General features: G+C 45.7%; 1 protein-coding gene across 1 annotated transcript in view; it reads left to right on the plus strand.

The window, feature by feature from the left end:
- cacng3b (calcium channel, voltage-dependent, gamma subunit 3b) overlaps positions 1-13745 on the plus strand; it is a 54942-nt gene extending 41197 nt beyond the window's left edge. The window contains exon 4 of the mRNA XM_052021742.1: positions 13036-13745. Within this exon, the coding sequence (XP_051877702.1) occupies positions 13036-13553 (518 nt within the window). The 3' untranslated portion in view covers positions 13554-13745. The remainder of the gene's footprint in view (positions 1-13035) is intronic.
- Positions 13746-16847: the final 3102 nt, after the last annotated feature.

Here is a 16847-nt window from a genome sequence, read left to right on the forward strand (position 1 = left end):
CAATCCCTCTGTTCCTCCTTACTCTCTGTACTGATCAGAGTATAAAAGCAGGAAAGTCATGCTGTACCTGTATTAAATGCTGGTCTGACTTCAACAGTGCTGGTGGATGAAACTAGAGAGTGACTGTGGCAGAGGGCCAACAGGGACACAATCGGCTGACTGGCCTCCTGTGTTATAACCAGTCTGTGATTCAATGTGTCCACAACTGGAGTTACAGGATTGGTGTCGGAGAGAGTTGACATGGCCAGATCCCCAGGAGGAGGGGAAGGATGGCTGAGGTCTGCATCCTCCTATTTCCTGCTCTCTCAGAACCATTACTTCAAGAGGTTTAATTTTTCTATCAGCAGTGACCATGAATGTGACCTTCTGCAGGAAGGCTCCAGCCTGGTCCCCTCTGCCCATGGAATTCGGGGCCACTGAAGATCCAGCCTTGTGTTTGTTCAGGATTGCAGGAGCACTAATCTCTCCACTCAGCAATCTTCTCCTGGGAGGCTCCACTGGGCTGAGTGACTGTAGATGATGCATGCTTCCCGAGTTCAGGGAGTGGTGACTACACTCTGTGGTGTTCTTGCTCTTGAGAAGCCAGAGCACACGGGAACTCCCGAAATGTGCAGCAGTGAGGAAAGATCATGGCCCTCAGGTGAATCCAAAGAGTTGGTGACTTCTTCCTTCCTGGAGAGTCCCTGTTGTCCATCACAGTTCAAACTCCACTCCTTGTAGACCATTGTTGGGTGTGTGCGTTGAAGCTTAGCGACAGGTGGAATATAATGTGGAAAATGTGAGGGGAGGAGGTGGGAGAGGGGAGAGGTGGGAGAGAAGGGAGAGGAGGAGGAGGGGGAGTGATATGAGGAAGGGGGAGTGGAGGAGGATGGAGAGGGATGGAGTCAAGAATGGGGGAGTAGAGAAGGAGGAGGGAAAGAGAGGGAGACATGGAGGGGGTGAGGTAACAGAGGAGGGAGAGGAAGGGAAATGAGGGGGGAGAGGGAGAGGGAGGGGGAGGAGGAGGGGTAGAGGAGAAGGTCTCTGCTCTGGATCTTCAGTCAGGCTTCACACACAGGGACGTAATAGCTGGAGAATTGACCAAATACAGACTTTGTCAGTCACACAGCCATGGCTGACTGAGTCCCTAATGACTCTGTACCAGAGCAACTGAGTGGGTCCCACTCCCCTACACACTCCTCATATCCCAGGATATTCTCTCCTTTCAGAGACTTCCCTTAACTCAAAACAGAATTTGCCTCCACTCCTGCCGAGCCAGAGGTCTGGACCACTGCTCCAGGCCATGAGTTCACATCGCTGTGTGGCACCTGGGAACTTAACTGCAGGACGATCTGGAATTACAGCCTAGAATAAGAGCAATGAAACTACCAGCTCTTCATAAAATGCATCCGAGGTACTGAATATCCTTCAGGGAAGCAAAACCAATGCTCCTCAGGCATTTAAGCTAGTCTGGCGGGGGGGGGGGGGGGGGGGGGGGGGGGGGGCGGGGGGAGGTGGGACCTAAAACAGATGAAAATATTGAGGCAAATACATACAGGTTAAAGTGAGTAAGTTCAGTGGACAGGAGCAGGACAGGGAGTGAGAATGGTCTGATAAACCAAACTGCATTTATTTTAATGCATGAAGCCTGACAGGTAAAGTAGATGAACTCAGAGCATGGACAGGTACATGGGACTGGGATATTATAGGTATTACAGAAACATTACAGGGAGGGGCAGGACTAGTAGCTCAATGTTCCAGGGTACAGATGCTACAGTTGTGACAGAGGTGGAGGTAGGAGAGGAGGGGGAGTAGAGGAGGAGGAGGAGGGAGAGGGAGGGAGACAAGGATGGGGGAGTGGAGGAGTCTGTTTTGGATTAGTGAGAACATCACAGCAGTACTTAGGATATTCCAGAGGGATTGTCTAGTGAGGCTATATATGTAGAACTTTGATGAGATTGTACTATAGGCCCCCCAATATTCAGTGGGAATTAGATGAGCAAACATGTAGGGAGATCACAGACAGCTGTAGGAATAATAGGGTCGTAATAGTTGGTGATTTTACATTGACTGGGGCTGCCATAGCGCTGAGGGATTAGATGGGGCAGAATTTGTTAAGTGTGACTAGGAAAGGCTTCTCAATCAATATGTAGATGACCCTATGGCAGAAGGGGCAACACTCCACCTCCTCTTGGGAAATGAGGCCAGGCAACTGGCTGAAGTGTCAGTGAGGCAGCACTTAGGGACCAGTGACCATAATTCTATTAGTTTTAAAAAAGTTGTGGACAAAGAGAGGACTGGTCTATAAGTTAAAGTCCTAAATTGAGGCAAGGCTAATTTTGATGGCATTAGACAGGGACTTGCTAAGGTTGATTGGGAGAGGATGTTTGCAGGTAAAGGGATGTCTGGTAAATGGAGGGCTTTTAAAAATGAGCTAGGAGAGCTCAAGGCCAACATATTCCTGTTAGAGTGAAGAGCAAGGCTGGCAGGATTAGGGAACCCTGGTTGATGAGGGATATTGAGGCTCTGGTCAAGAAAAAGGAGGCATATGTCTCTGAGGTGTATAAGGGGTGTAGGAATACACTTAAGAAGGTAATCAGGAGGGCAAAAAGGGAACATGAGGTATCCCTGGCAGATAAGGTAAAGGAGAATCCTATTATTATTAAGGGACAAAAGGTTAACGAAGGAGAGAATGTATCCCCTTAAGGATCAGTGTGATTGTCTATGTGTGAAACCAGGGGAGATGGACGAAGTCTTAAATGAATACTTCTCATCTGTATTTACTGTGGAGAGGGTCATGGAAGCTAGAGAATTCAGGGATAACAGTGAAGTCCTGAAACATATCAATGTAACGAAAGAAGTGGTGTGGGTGGTCTTGAGGCACATAAAGGTGGCTAAATCCCTGGGGGCCTGACCAGACATATCCTAGGATGTTGTGGGAACAAACATAGAACATTGAACAGTGCAGCAGAGGAACAGGCCCTTTAGGCCACAATGTTGTACTGAACTAATTAAATTTGTAATTAAACACTTAGTAATTAAACTAAGTAACTAAACTAATCCCTTGAGCCTACACAATGTCCATATCATTCCATTCTTTGCATATTCATATGAATATCTAAAATACCTCTACCGTATTTGCCTCCACTACCACCGCTGGCAGCGCAATCCAGGCACCCACCACTCTGTGTAAGAGATTTGCCTGCACATCTCCATTGAATTTACCCCCACTCACCTTAAATGCATGCCCTCTGATATTAGACTTTTTGACCGTGGGCTGTCAATCAATGCTTCTTATAATCTTATAAATTTCTATCAGGTCTCCTCTCAGCCTTCGCTGCTCCAGAAAAATCAACCCAAGTTTGTCCAACCTTTCCTTATAGCACATGTGCTCTAATTGAGGCAACTTCCCAGTAAATCTCTTCTGCACCCTCTCCAAAGCCTCAAAATCCTTCCCATAATGGGATGACCAGAATTGCATGCAATACTCCAGATGCAGTCTAACCAGAGTTTCATAAAGCTGCAACATAAATTTCTAAGTCTTGAACTCAGTGCCTCGACTGATAAAGGCAAGCATGCCATACATCTTCTTTACCACCCTATCAACTTGTGTAGCCACTTTCCCTCTATATTTCATCTCCCAAAGTGAAACATCTCACACTTGGCTGTATTAAACTCCATTTGCCATTCCTTTGCCCTTATCCTGCTGTATTCTTTGGCAATCTTCTACACTATCCACAACGCCACCAATCTTTGCATCATCTCCAAACTTACTAAACCACCCATCTACGTTTTCATCCAAGTAATTTATATATATTACAAACAGCAGAGGTCCCAGTATGGATCCCTGTGGAACACCACTTGTCTCGGACCTCCAGCTAGAATATGCCCTATCGACCACTACCCTCTGTGTTCTATGGGCAAACCAAACCTGAATCCAAATAGCCAAGTCACTGTGGATCCCATGGATCTTAATTTTCTGGATGAGCCTACCACGAGGGACCTTGTCAAGCACTTTTGCTAAAATCCATTTGGACAACATTCACAGTTCTACCTTCATCAGTCACCTTTGTCACCTCCTCAAAAAACTCAATCAAGTTAGTAAGACATGAATGCCCTGCACAAAGCCATGCTGACTGTCCCGAATTAGGCCATGCTTTTTCAGATGCTCATAAATCCTATCTCGTAGAATCCTCTCCAATAGCTTCTCCTCCACTGATGTGAAACTCAGTGATCCATAGTTTCCAGGGTTATCCCTTTTTACCCTTTTGAACAATAGATCAACACTAGCTACTCGCCAGACCTCAGGGACCTTGCCTTTGGCTAGAGAGGACACAAGATCTTGGTCAAGGTCCCAGAAATCTCATCTCGTCCCTCTCAATAACCTGGGGTATATCCCATCATCCCCATCCCCTTAACATTCTTCAAGAGACCCAACACTACCTCTTTCTTTTTCTCAAAATGCCCTGGCATATTAACACAGTCCAAACTGATCTCAAAGTACTGACCCAAAGTATTCTTTTAGGACCTCACCCACAACTTTCACCTCCAAGCACATGTTCACTTCCTTTATCCATGAATGGTCCTACCCCCTCACTAGTTATCCTCTTGCTCTTGATACATGTGTAGCATGTCTTGAGATTAGCATAGAGTCATAGCTTTATAGGGCACAAAAACAGACCCTTCGGCCCAACTAGTCCATGCCAACCAAGGTGCACCATACAAGCTAGTCCCATTTGCCAGCATTTGGCCCATTACCTTCTAAACCTTTCCAATCTATGTGTCTGTCCAACCGTCTTTTAATAGTTGTTATTGTACCTGCCTCAACCACTTCCTCCAATAGCTCATTCCACATACATACCACCCTTTGTGTAAAAAAGTTGCCTTTCAAGTTCCTATTAAATCTTGCCCCTCTCACCTTAAACCTATGCCTTCTGGTTCTTGATTCCGCAAGGAGATCCCAGTCTATGTTAGGGAAGTTGAAGTCACCCATGGCAACAACCTTGTTGTTTTTACACCTTTTCCAAATCTGCCTGCATATCTGTTCCTCAAATGTCCTGGTGGCTATTAGGGTGGGGGGGGGGGGGAGTGTGAGGTCTGTAATATAATCCCATGAGAATTATTTCACCTTCCTTATTTTTGAGTTCTACCCATATAGACTCAGTGGATGAGCCTTCCATTATGTCCCATGGGAAGCAAGGGAAGAAATTGCTAGGGCATAAGCAGAGATCTTTGTATATTTGTTAGCCACAGGGGAGGTACCGGAAAACTGCAGGGTGGCTAATGTGCCTTTATTTAAAATGGGCTGCAAATAAAAGCCAGTGATAAAAGCTGGTGAGCCTAACTTCAGTGGTGGGAAAGTTACTGGAAGGATTCTGAGAGATAGGATTTATCTGTATATGAATGATTTGGTATGATTAATAATTTCCTAGATGACACCAACATTGGTGGCATGGTGGACAGTGAAGAAGGTCATCTAAGGTTATAATAGGATCTAGTTCAACGGGGAAAATTGGCAAAGGAATGGCCGATGGAATTTAGACAAGTGCAAAATGATGCATTTTGCAAAGTTAAGCCCAGGCAGGACAAACACAGTGAATAACATGGTCCTGGGGAGTATTGTAGAGAGACCTAGGGGTACATGTACATATTTCCCTGAAAGTGGTGACACAAGTAGACAAGATGGTGAAGAAGGCATATGGCACGTTTGCCTTACATGGAACATAGAATTGTTAGAGATTGTTAGATAAGCATATGGAGGAATTTAAGATAGAGGGATATGTGGGAGGAAGGGGTTAGATAGTCTTGAGTGGTTTGAAGGTGGGCACAACATGGTGGGCCGAAGGGCCTGTATTGTGCTGTATTGTTCTATGGTTCTATGGTTCTTAGAACATAGAACATGGAACATTACAGCACAGTACAGGCCCTTCGGCCCACAATGTTGTGCTGACATTTTATCCTGCTCTAAGGTCTATCTAACCCTTCCCTCCCACAGAGCCCTCCCATTTCTCTATCATTCATATGTCTATCTAAGAGTCTCTTAAATGTCCCTAATGTATCTGCCCCCACAACCCCTGCTGGCAGTGTGTTCCACGCACCCACCATTCACTGTGTAAAAAACTTACCCTTGACATCCCCCTTATATCTTCCTCTAATCACCTTAAAATTATGTCCCCTCGTGCTAGCCATTGTCGCCCTGGGAAAAAGTCTCTGACTGTCCACTCAGTCTATGCCTCTTATCATCTTGTACACCTCTATCAAGTTGCCTCTCATCATCCTCCTCTCCAAAGAGAAAAGCCCTAGCTCACTCAACCTATCCTCATAAGACATGCTCTCCAATCCAGGCAACATCCTGGTAAATCTCTTTTGCACCCTCTCTGAAGCTTCCACATCCTATAAGGAAGTGACCAGAATTGAACACAATACTCCAAGTGTGGTCTAGCCAGAGTTCTATAGAGCTGCAATATCACCTCGTGGCTCTTGAACTCAATACCCCGACTAATGAAGATCAACACACCATACATCTTCTTAACAACCCTATCGACCTGCATGGCAACCTTGAGGGATCTATGGACGTGGACCCCAAGATCCCACTGTTCCTCCACACTGCTAAGAGTCTTGCCATTATCCTTGTATTCTGCCTTCAAATTCGATCTCCTGAAGTGTATCACTTCACATTTATCCAGGTTGAACTCCAATCTGCCACTTCTCAGCCCAGTTCTGCATCCTATCAATATCCAGTTGTAATCTACAGCAACCTTCTGCACTATCCACAACACCAACTTTTGTATCATCAGCAAACTTACTAACCCACCCTTCCACATCCTCATCCAAGTCATTTATAAAAATCACAAAGAGCAGGGGTCCCAGAACAGATCCTTGTGGAACGCCACAGGTCACCGATCTCCAGGCAGAATACGCTACATCTACCACCACCCTTTGTCTTCTATGAGCAAGCCAATTCTAAATCCACACAGCCAAGTTTCCCTGGATCCCATGCCTCCTGACTTTCTGAATGAACCTTCCATGAGGAACCTTATAAAACACCTTACTAAAATCCACGTACACCACATCCACTGTTCTACCTTCATCAATATGCTTTATCACATCCTCAAAGAATTCAATCAGGCTCGTGAGGCACGACCTGCCTCTCACAGAGCCATGCTGACTGTCCCTAAGCACACATGCTTCTCCAAATGCCCATAAAATGCCTTCATTGGATGGTCATTGAGTACAAGAGTTGGGATGTCATATTACCACTATACAAGACAATGGTGAGACTGCACCTGGAATATTGCATGCTGTTCTACAGCGACTTTGACAAGCTGCCACACACAAGGCTGCTAAACAAGATAAGAGCCCATGGTGTTAGAGGCTGGGTACTAGCATGGATAGAAGATTGGCTGACAGGCAGGTCGGAGAGCGGGGATGAAGGGGTCCTTTCCAGGATGGCTGCTGGTGACTAGTGGAGTTCCACAGGGGTCAGTGTTAGGACCACTACTTTTCACTTTATACATTAACAATATGGATGAAGGAAGTGATGGCCTTGTGGCCAAGTTTGCAAATGATACCAAGATAGGTGGAAGGACTGGTAGTGTCATGGAGGCAGGGAGACTGCAGAAGGACTTGGACAGGTTAGGGTAATAAGCAAAGAAGTGGCAGATGGAATACAGCATAGGGAGGTGTGTTGTTGTGCACTGCAGTAGGAAGAATAAAGGTGTAAATTATTTCTAAATGGAGAGAAAATACAGAAATCAGAGGTGCAAAGGGACTTCTGTGTCATAGTTCAGGATTCCCTTAAGGTTAACTTGCAGGTTGCCTCTGTAGTAAAGAAGACAAATGCAATGTTAGCATGCATTGCACGAGGACTAGAATATAAAAGCAAGTATGTAATGCTGAGGCTTTATAAGGCATTGGTCAGACTGCATTTGGAATATTGTGAGCAATTTTGGGTCCCATATCAAAGGAAAAATGTACTGACCCTGGAGAGGGTCCAGAGGAGGTTCACAAGAATGATCCTGGGAATGAAAAGCTTAACGTATGAGGAGCGTGCTATGGGCCTTAGGGGGCGATCTCATTGAAACCTGTGGATACTGAAAGGCCTGGAAAGAGTGGATGTGGATAGGATGTTTCCTGTTGTGGGAGAGTCTAGGATCTGAGGGCACAGCCTCAGAATCAAGGGACATCCCTTCAAAACTGAGATGAGGAGGAATTTCTTCAGCCAGAGGGTGGTGAATCTGTGGCATTCGTTGCCTCAGAGGGCTGTGGAGGGCAAGTCATTGGGTGTATTTAAGGCAAAGATTGATAGGCTCTTGACTGGTAAGGGGTGAAGGGTTACAGGCAGAAGGTAAGAGAATGGGGATGAAAATAAAATCAGCCATGATTGAATGGTGGAGCAGACTGCTCCTGTATCTCACAGTCTTATGGGAGGATGTGATTCAAATAGAGAGGGTGCAGAAACGATTGACAGGGATATTGCCGGGATTAGAGGGCTTGAGTTGTTAGGAGAGACTGGATCGGCTGGATAGCTATTCCCATAGAACCATAGAACAATACGGCACAATACAGGCCCTTCGGCCAACCATGTTGTGCCGACCTTCAAACCACACCTAAGACTATCTGACCCCTTCCTCCCACATATCCCTCTATCTTAAATTCCTCCATATGCTTATCTAACAATCTCTTGAACCTGACCAACGTATCAGCCTCCACCACCACCCCAGGCAGTGCACTCCATGCACCAAACAATCTCTGGGTGAAAAACCTCCCTCTGACATCTCCCTTGAACTTCCCACCCATTACCTTAAAGCCATGTCCTCTTGTATTGAGCACTGGTGCCCTGAGAAAGAGGTGCTGGCTGTCCACTCTATCTATTCCTTTTAATATCTTGTATACCTCTATCATGTCTCCCCTCATCCTCCTTCTCTCCAATGAGTAAAACCTTAGCTCCTTTAGTCTCTCCTCATAATCCATACTCTCTAATCCAGGAAGCATCCTGGTAAATCTCCTCTGCACCCTTTCCAATGCCTCCACATCCTTCCTATAAATGAGGTGACCAGAACTGGACACAGTACTCTAAGTGTGGCCTAACCAGAGTTTTGTAAAGCTTCATCATTACTTCGCGGCTCTTAAACTCGATCCTACGACTTATGAAAGCTAACATCCCATAAGCTTTCTTAACTACCCTATCTACCTGTGAGGCGACTTTCAGTGATCTGTGGATATGTGGGAGAGTCTAGGATCTGAGGGCACAGCCTCAGAATCAAGGGACATCCCTTTAAAACTGAGATGAGGAGGAATTTCTTCAGCCAGAGGGTGGTGAATCTGTGGAATTCGTTGCCCCAGATCCCTCTGCTCCTCTACACTGCCCAGAATCCTGCCATTTACCTTGTACTCCACCTTGGAGTTTGTCCTTCCAAAGTGTACTACCTCATACTTCTCTGGATTGAACTCCATCTGCCACTTGTCAGCTCTGCATCCTATCAATATCCCTCTGTAAGCTTCAACAGCCCTCCACATGATCCACAACACCACCGATCTTTGTGTCATCTGCAAACTTGCTAACCCACTCTTCCACCCCCTCATCTAAGTCATTAATAAATATCACGAAAAGTAGAGGTCCCAGAACTGATCCCTGTGGGACACCACTAGTCACAGCCCTCCAATCCGAATGCACTCCCTCCACCACAACCCTCTGCTTTCTGCAGGCAAGTCAATTCTGAATCCACATGGCCAAGGCTTCCTGGATCCCTTGGCTTCTGACCTTCTGAAGAAACCTACCATGCAGAACCTTATCAAACGCCTTACTAAAATCCATGTAGACCACATCCACTGCACTACCCTCATCAATCTTCCTGGTCACCTCCTCAAAGAACCCTATCAGGCTTGTGAGGCAAGATCTTCCTTTCACAAAGCCATGCTGGCTGTCCCTAATCAGTCCATGATTCTCTAAATCCTTATAGATCCTATCTCTTAGAATCCTTTCTAACAGCTTACCCACCACAGACATAAGGCTCACTGATCTGTAATTCCCTGGACTATCCCTACTACCATTTTCGAATAAGGGGACAACATTTGCCACCCTCCAATCCTCTGGTACGATCCCCGTGGACAACGAGGGCTCAAAGATCCTAACCAACAGTTCAGCAATCTCCTCCCTCGCCTCACGAAGCAGCCTGGGGAATATTCCGTCACGCCCCGGGGGACTTATCTGTCCTAATATTTTCTAACAGCTCCAACACATCCTCTCTCTTGATATCTACATGCTCTAGAACATTATCCTTACCAACACTGTCCTCAGCGTCATCAAGATCCCTGTCCTTGGTGAATACTGAAGAGAAGTATTCATTGAGAACCTCACCCACTTCCACAGCTTCCAGGCACATCCTCCCACCTTTGTCTCTAATCAGTCCTACCTTTACTCTTGTCATCCTTCTGTTCTTCACATAAGTGAAAAAAGCCTTGGGATTCTCCTTAACCCTACTCGCCAAAGCCTTTTCATGTCTCCTTCTCGCTCTCCTCAGCCCTTTCTTAAGTTCCTTCCTTGCTACCCTATATTCCTCACGAGCCCTGTCTGATCCTTGCTGCTTACACCTTATGTATTCTGCCTTCTTCTTCCTAACTAGTTGTTCCGCCTCTCTCGTCACCCACAGTTCCTTCACCCTACCATTCCTTCTCTGCCTCACCGGGACAAATTTATCCCTAACATCCTGCAAAGGATCCCTGAACATCGACCACATCTCCGTAGTACATTTCCCTTCAAAAATGTCATCCCAATTTACACTCCCAAGTTCTCGCCTTATAGCCTCATAATTTGCCTTTCCCCAATTAAATATCTTCCCGTCCTCTTTGCTCCTATCCCTGTCCATGACGATTCTAAAGGTTATGGAGCAATGGTCACTGTCCCCCAAATGCTCACCCACCGATACATCTGTCACCTGTCCCTGTTCATTACCCAAAACTAGATCTAATATGGCATTCCCTCTAGTCGGCCTGTCAACATACTGTGTCAGGAATCCATCCTGGACACACTTAACAAACTCCGCCCCATTTAAACCTTTGGCACTAAGTAGGTGCCAATCAATATTTGGAAAGTTGAAATCTCCCATTATAATAACCCTGTTATTTTCACATCTTTCCAAAAACTGCCTCCCAATCTGCTCCTCAGTATCCCTACTGCTAACAGGAGGCCTATAGAATACTCCCATGATGGTGACTCCTTTCTTGTTCCTAACTTCCACCCATATTGACTCTGGAGAGGATCCTTCTACATTATCTACCCTTTCTGCAGCTGTAACAGTTTCCCTGACCAGTACCGCCACCCCTCCTCCTCTTCTCCCCCCCTCCCTATCCCTTTTGAAACTCTGAAAACCAGGAATATTCAATATCCATTCCTGCCCTGATGTCAGCCATGTCTCTGTAATAGCTACAATATCGTAGTCCCATGTACTTATCCAAGCTCTTAATTCATCTCCCTTATTCCTGATGCTTCTTGCATTTAAGTCAATGCACTTTAGCCCATTGACCTTACTACTTTTATAGCCTGTGCTCTGCTTCTCCTTCCTCAAAGCCTCTCTACCTGTCAGATCTGACTTTCTCCCATCCCCTTCTTCCTCTGACCTACTCCTCCAGTTCCCTTCCCCCTGGCAATCTCGTTTAAACCCTCCTGAACCATCCTAGCGAACCTAGCTGCAAGGATATTGGCCCCCTTCAGGTTTTCCCTTGAGCAAAGGAGGCTGAAGGGTGACTTTATAGAGGTTTATAAGATCATAAGGTTCGTAGATAGGGCAGAGAGTCTTTCTCCAGGGTAGGACGTCTAAAACTAGAGGACATTGGTTTAAGGTGAAAGGAGAAAGATTTACAGGGGACCTGAGGAGCAACCTTTTCACACAGAGGGTGGTGGTATGCGGAACATGCCATCAGAGGAATTGGCATAGGTGGGTACAATAACAACATTTAAAAGACATTTGGACAGGTTCATGGATAGGAAAGGTTTAGAGGGATATGGGCCAAACACAAGTATATTGGACTAGATCAGAATGCATCTTGGTTGGCCTGGGACAAGTTGGGTCGACGGGCCTGTTTCTGTGCTGTATGAATCTATGACTCCAAGTGCCATCCTCCACAGGGGGACTGACTTCCTTCAGCCTGGCTTCTGAGTTCAGGGGCAGTTAGGATGGTCAACACTGCCTTCATCCCTCAATAAATAAATGCACTGATCACTGTGCTGTGGACAGTTGTGGGATGTGAGCAGAGCACATCCCAAGCACATGCCCAAGTGCCCAACCGTGATTGCACTGTCCACGGTGCATGGACAAGACAATGGCACCATAGAAAGTATCCTGGCAGGCTGCATCTCAGCCTGGTATGGCAACTGCTCTGCTCTAGACCCTTGGAACGTGCAGGGAGTGTGAAACACTGCCCAGTCCATCACAGGCTTGTCACTTCCTTCCATCAAGATGCTCTTCATGGTGAAATGCTTCAGAAAGGCTAACAGTATCATCAGGTCTGCCTGTCACCCTGGACATTCCCCTTTCCCACTTCTATCTTTTTGGAGAAGATACAAGAGCCTGAAAGCCTGGACATCCAGACTTAAGAACAGCTTCTTCTCCACTGCTGTCAGACTTCTGAACCAATCACCTCTTTCACATCCCCTTCCCGGTGGTGCTGACACGTTCTCGGTCTCTTAATTCTACCTCTCTGTAATTCTGTCATTGTCAATTTAGCATATGTTTTTACTCTACCGTACATTGCACTGCTATACTTTGCACCAATCCGTTGTTTTGTGCCTGCCGCTGTATTGGTTGCTGTATTTATTATTACCACGTATACCAGGATTTTCCTGTTCCTGAACCCTATAATTGGGATCCAATGTTACAGCTGGGACTCACGGGTGAAATAATGGCTGGATTTTCTGAGGGACATCCTGTAACAGGGGTGGGTGCCTGAGAAATGTTATATGCACCTTTACAAAGTTTAGATCCCACGACACGTTTTGCATTGTTCGATGTTATATTACAGTCTGTAATTATAACGCTGTCCTCTCCCATTCCTTAGGTTTAAGCAACATAATAGGGATCATAGTGTACATATCGGCAAACGCGGGAGATCCCGGACAGAGCGATTCCAAGAAGAACAATTATTCCTATGGATGGTCATTCTACTTTGGGGCACTGTCGTTCATCATTGCCGAGACGGTGGGAGTGTTAGCAGTGCACATGTACATTGAGAAACACCGGCAGCTGAGGGTGAAGTCGCGGAACCACGTCCTGAAGAAGTCCACGCTTGCCCGAATTCCCAGCTACAGGTACCGGTTCCGGCGAAGGTCGAGCTCCCGTTCCACAGAGCCTCGATCGAGGGACCCTTCTCCCATTGGGGGCAAAGGCTACAGCACGCCACCTTCCACCGAGATATCAATGTACACGCTGTCCAGAGATTCTTCAAAAGCAGTTATTGCAACAAACTTGACTTCCGAAAGGAATGCTAAATTCCTGCAGGTTCGCAACTGCATTTCCAAGGACTGGAAGGGAAGTCTCCAGTCAAACGCAGCCAACCGGCGGACTACTCCTGTCTAACAGCAGCCGAGGGGGAGTGTGCAGCGATGGTGCAGACTGCCACACTCCCCGGGACAAGCGAGCCTCGGCCCCTTCCCATTGAGTTTAGAGTCACATATTGAAGACGGGCTGAAAAAGTCTCCAGCAAAGTCACAGCAGATAAAATAGCTCCACTTCTCTCCATTCCTGCATGTCCCTTCTGAACTGACTGACCTCCCCTACAGAGCAGCACCTAGTTTTTATGAGATGGATTGATATATTCCTACCATTTAAATGCTTAATTTTATTAAAATTTTGAAAATATGAGCACAGTTGAAATCAAATAGTTTAGCTGCCAGGAGCACTGAATTAGATGATGAACCTTGGCGATTTATGTAAAAACTGAACAAGAGGAATAAATGCACAGGTCGTTCAACTTCTGGCATCCCTTGTTATTTGTGAATACCGTTCACCTGAGAGCACAGAAAGCAAGGAACCTCGGTGGTTTCTTTTGTGCTGGCTGTCAGTGCCCATAGTTAGATATCAGTGCCCAGCGACAGATATCAGTGTTCATTGTTAGACATCACTGCCCATTGTTAGATATCAGTGCCAGTGTTAGACATCAGTGTCCATTGTTAGATATCAGCAGCCAGAGTTAGACATCAATGCCCCTTGTTAGATATCAGCGCCTATTCCTGGGTATAATTTCTCATTGTACATTGTACAATGTATGTACAATGTATGTACATTGGGTGTCAGTGCTTATATTTGGGTACCACTGCACACAGCTGGGTATTTCAGTGTTTCAGTGTTGTTTATCACTCCCCATTGCTGGGTAGTGCTGTCCATGTTGGGTATGTGTTGGGCCTCAGTGCTCACTCTTGGTTATCGTAGCCAAGTGTTGGCTATCATTGAACTTGAATGGACAAGGCATGGAAGGCTAGGGATGAAGTGCTAGTAAATGGGATTCATATAGTTAGGAATTTCATGGCTGGCATGGAGATGGTGGGCTGAGCGGCCTGTTTTGTGCTGTATCTTTCTATCAGTGCATATTGTGGTTTATTGTTGCAAATTTCTGGCTATCAGTGTCCAGTGCTTGGTATTATTACTTGGTATCAGCTCCCCATGTTGGATATCAGAACCTAGTGTGTGGTGTCAGCACGTAGTGTTGGGCACCAGTGCCTATTGATGGGTATCAGCAACTAGTGTTAGGTATCAGCCTCTTCTGTTGGGTATCAACCCTAAGTTTTGGGTATAGAAACATACAGTAGAAACATAGAAACATAGGAAACCTACAACACAATACAGGCCCTTCAGCCCACAAAGCTGTGCCGAACATATCCCTACCCTAGAAATTACTAGGCTTACTCATAGCCCTCTATTTTTCTCAGCTCTGTGTACCTATCCAAAAGTCTCTTAAAAGACCCTATCGTTTCTGCCTCCACCACCATTGCCGGCAGCCCATTCCACGCATTCACCACAAGAAACCATAGAAACTATAGAAAAACTACAGCACAGAAAACAGGCCATTCGGCCCTTCTAGTCTGTGCCGAAACATTATTCGGCGAGTCCCATTTACCTGCCCCCAGCCCATACCCCTCCAGACCTCTCTCGTCCATGTATCTATCCAATTTACTCTTAAAAGTTAAGAGCGAGCCCACATTTACCACATCAGATGGCAGCCCATTCCACACTCCCACCACTCTTTGAGTGAAGAAATTCCCTCTAATGTTCCCCCTAAACCTTTCCCCTTTCACCCTAAAGCCATGTCCTCTCGTACTTATCTCTCCTAATCTAGGTGGAAAGAGCCTACTTGCATTAACCCTGTCTATGCCCCTCATCATTTTATAAACCTCTATATATCTCCCCTCATTCTTCTCTGCTCCAAGGAATAAAGTCCGAACATGCTCAATCTTTCCTTATAACTCAACTTCTGAAGACCCGGCAACATTCTTGTAAATCTCCTCTGCACTCTTTCAATCTACTGACATCCTTCCTGTAGTTCGGCAACCAGAACTGCACACAATATTCTAAATTTGGTCTCACCAATGTCTTATACAACCTCACCAAAACATTCCAACTCCTATACTCAATACTTTGATTTATAAATGCCAGGATGCCAAAAGCCTTTTTTACAACCCTGTCTACCTGTGACTCTACTTTCAAGGAATTATGTATCTGAACTCCCAGATCCCTTTGTTCCTCCGCACTCCTCAGTGCCCTACCATTTACTGTGTATGTCCTCCCTTGATTTGTCCTTCGAAAATGCAACACCTCACACTTGTCTGCATTAACTTCCATCTGCCATTTTCTGGACCATTTTTCCATTTGGTCCAGATCCCTCTGCAAGCTTTGGAAGCCTTCCTCACTGTTCACTACACCTCCAATCTTAGTGTCATCCACAAACTTACTAATCCAATTTACCACATTATCGTCTAGATCATTGATATATACAACAAACAACAATGGCCCCAACACAGATCCCTGAGGCACACCACTAGTCACAGGCCTCCAATCTGAGAAACAATCATCCACAACCACTCTCTGTCTTCTCCCACTCAGCCAATTTCGAATCCAGTTTACAACCTTTCCATGGATGTCCATTGACCGAACCTTCTGAACTAATCTCCCATGTGGGACCTTGTCAAAGGCCTTAATAAAGTCCATGTAGACAACATCCACAGCCTTACCTTCATTTACTTTCTTGGTAACCTCCTCGAAAAACTCCACAAGATTCATTAAACATGATCTACCACGCACAAGGCCATGCTGACTATCCTTAATCAGCCCTTGGCTGTCCAAATACTTGTATATCTGATCTCTCAGAACACCTTCCAATAATTTACCCACTACTGATGTCAGGCTCACTGGCCTGTAATTACCCGGTTTACTCTTCGAGTCTTTCTTAAACAATGGAACAACATGAGCTATCCTCCAGTCCTCTGGCACCGCACCCATGGCTAAGGACATTTTAAATATATCTGCCAGTGCCCCTGCAATTTCTACACTAGTCTCTCTCAAGGTCCAAGGAAATATCTTGTCAGGCCCGGGGGATTTATCTACCTTTATTCGCTGTAAAGCATCAAGTACCTCCTCCTTTTTAATCTCTATATGTTCCATGACATTAGTACTTGTTTCCCTTCCTTCCATATCCACGATGCCAGTTTCCTGAGTAAATACTGATGCAAAAAAACTGTTTAAGATCTCCCCCATCTCCTGAGGCTCCACACATATGCGACAACTCTGATCTTCCAGGGGACCAATTCTGTCTCTTACTATCCTTTTGCTCTTAATATACCTGTAGAAACCCTTTGGGTTTACCTTTACATTATCTGC

Source organism: Pristis pectinata, chromosome 8, assembly GCF_009764475.1.
Source record: "Pristis pectinata isolate sPriPec2 chromosome 8, sPriPec2.1.pri, whole genome shotgun sequence".
Classification (NCBI taxonomy): domain Eukaryota; kingdom Metazoa; phylum Chordata; class Chondrichthyes; order Rhinopristiformes; family Pristidae; genus Pristis; species Pristis pectinata.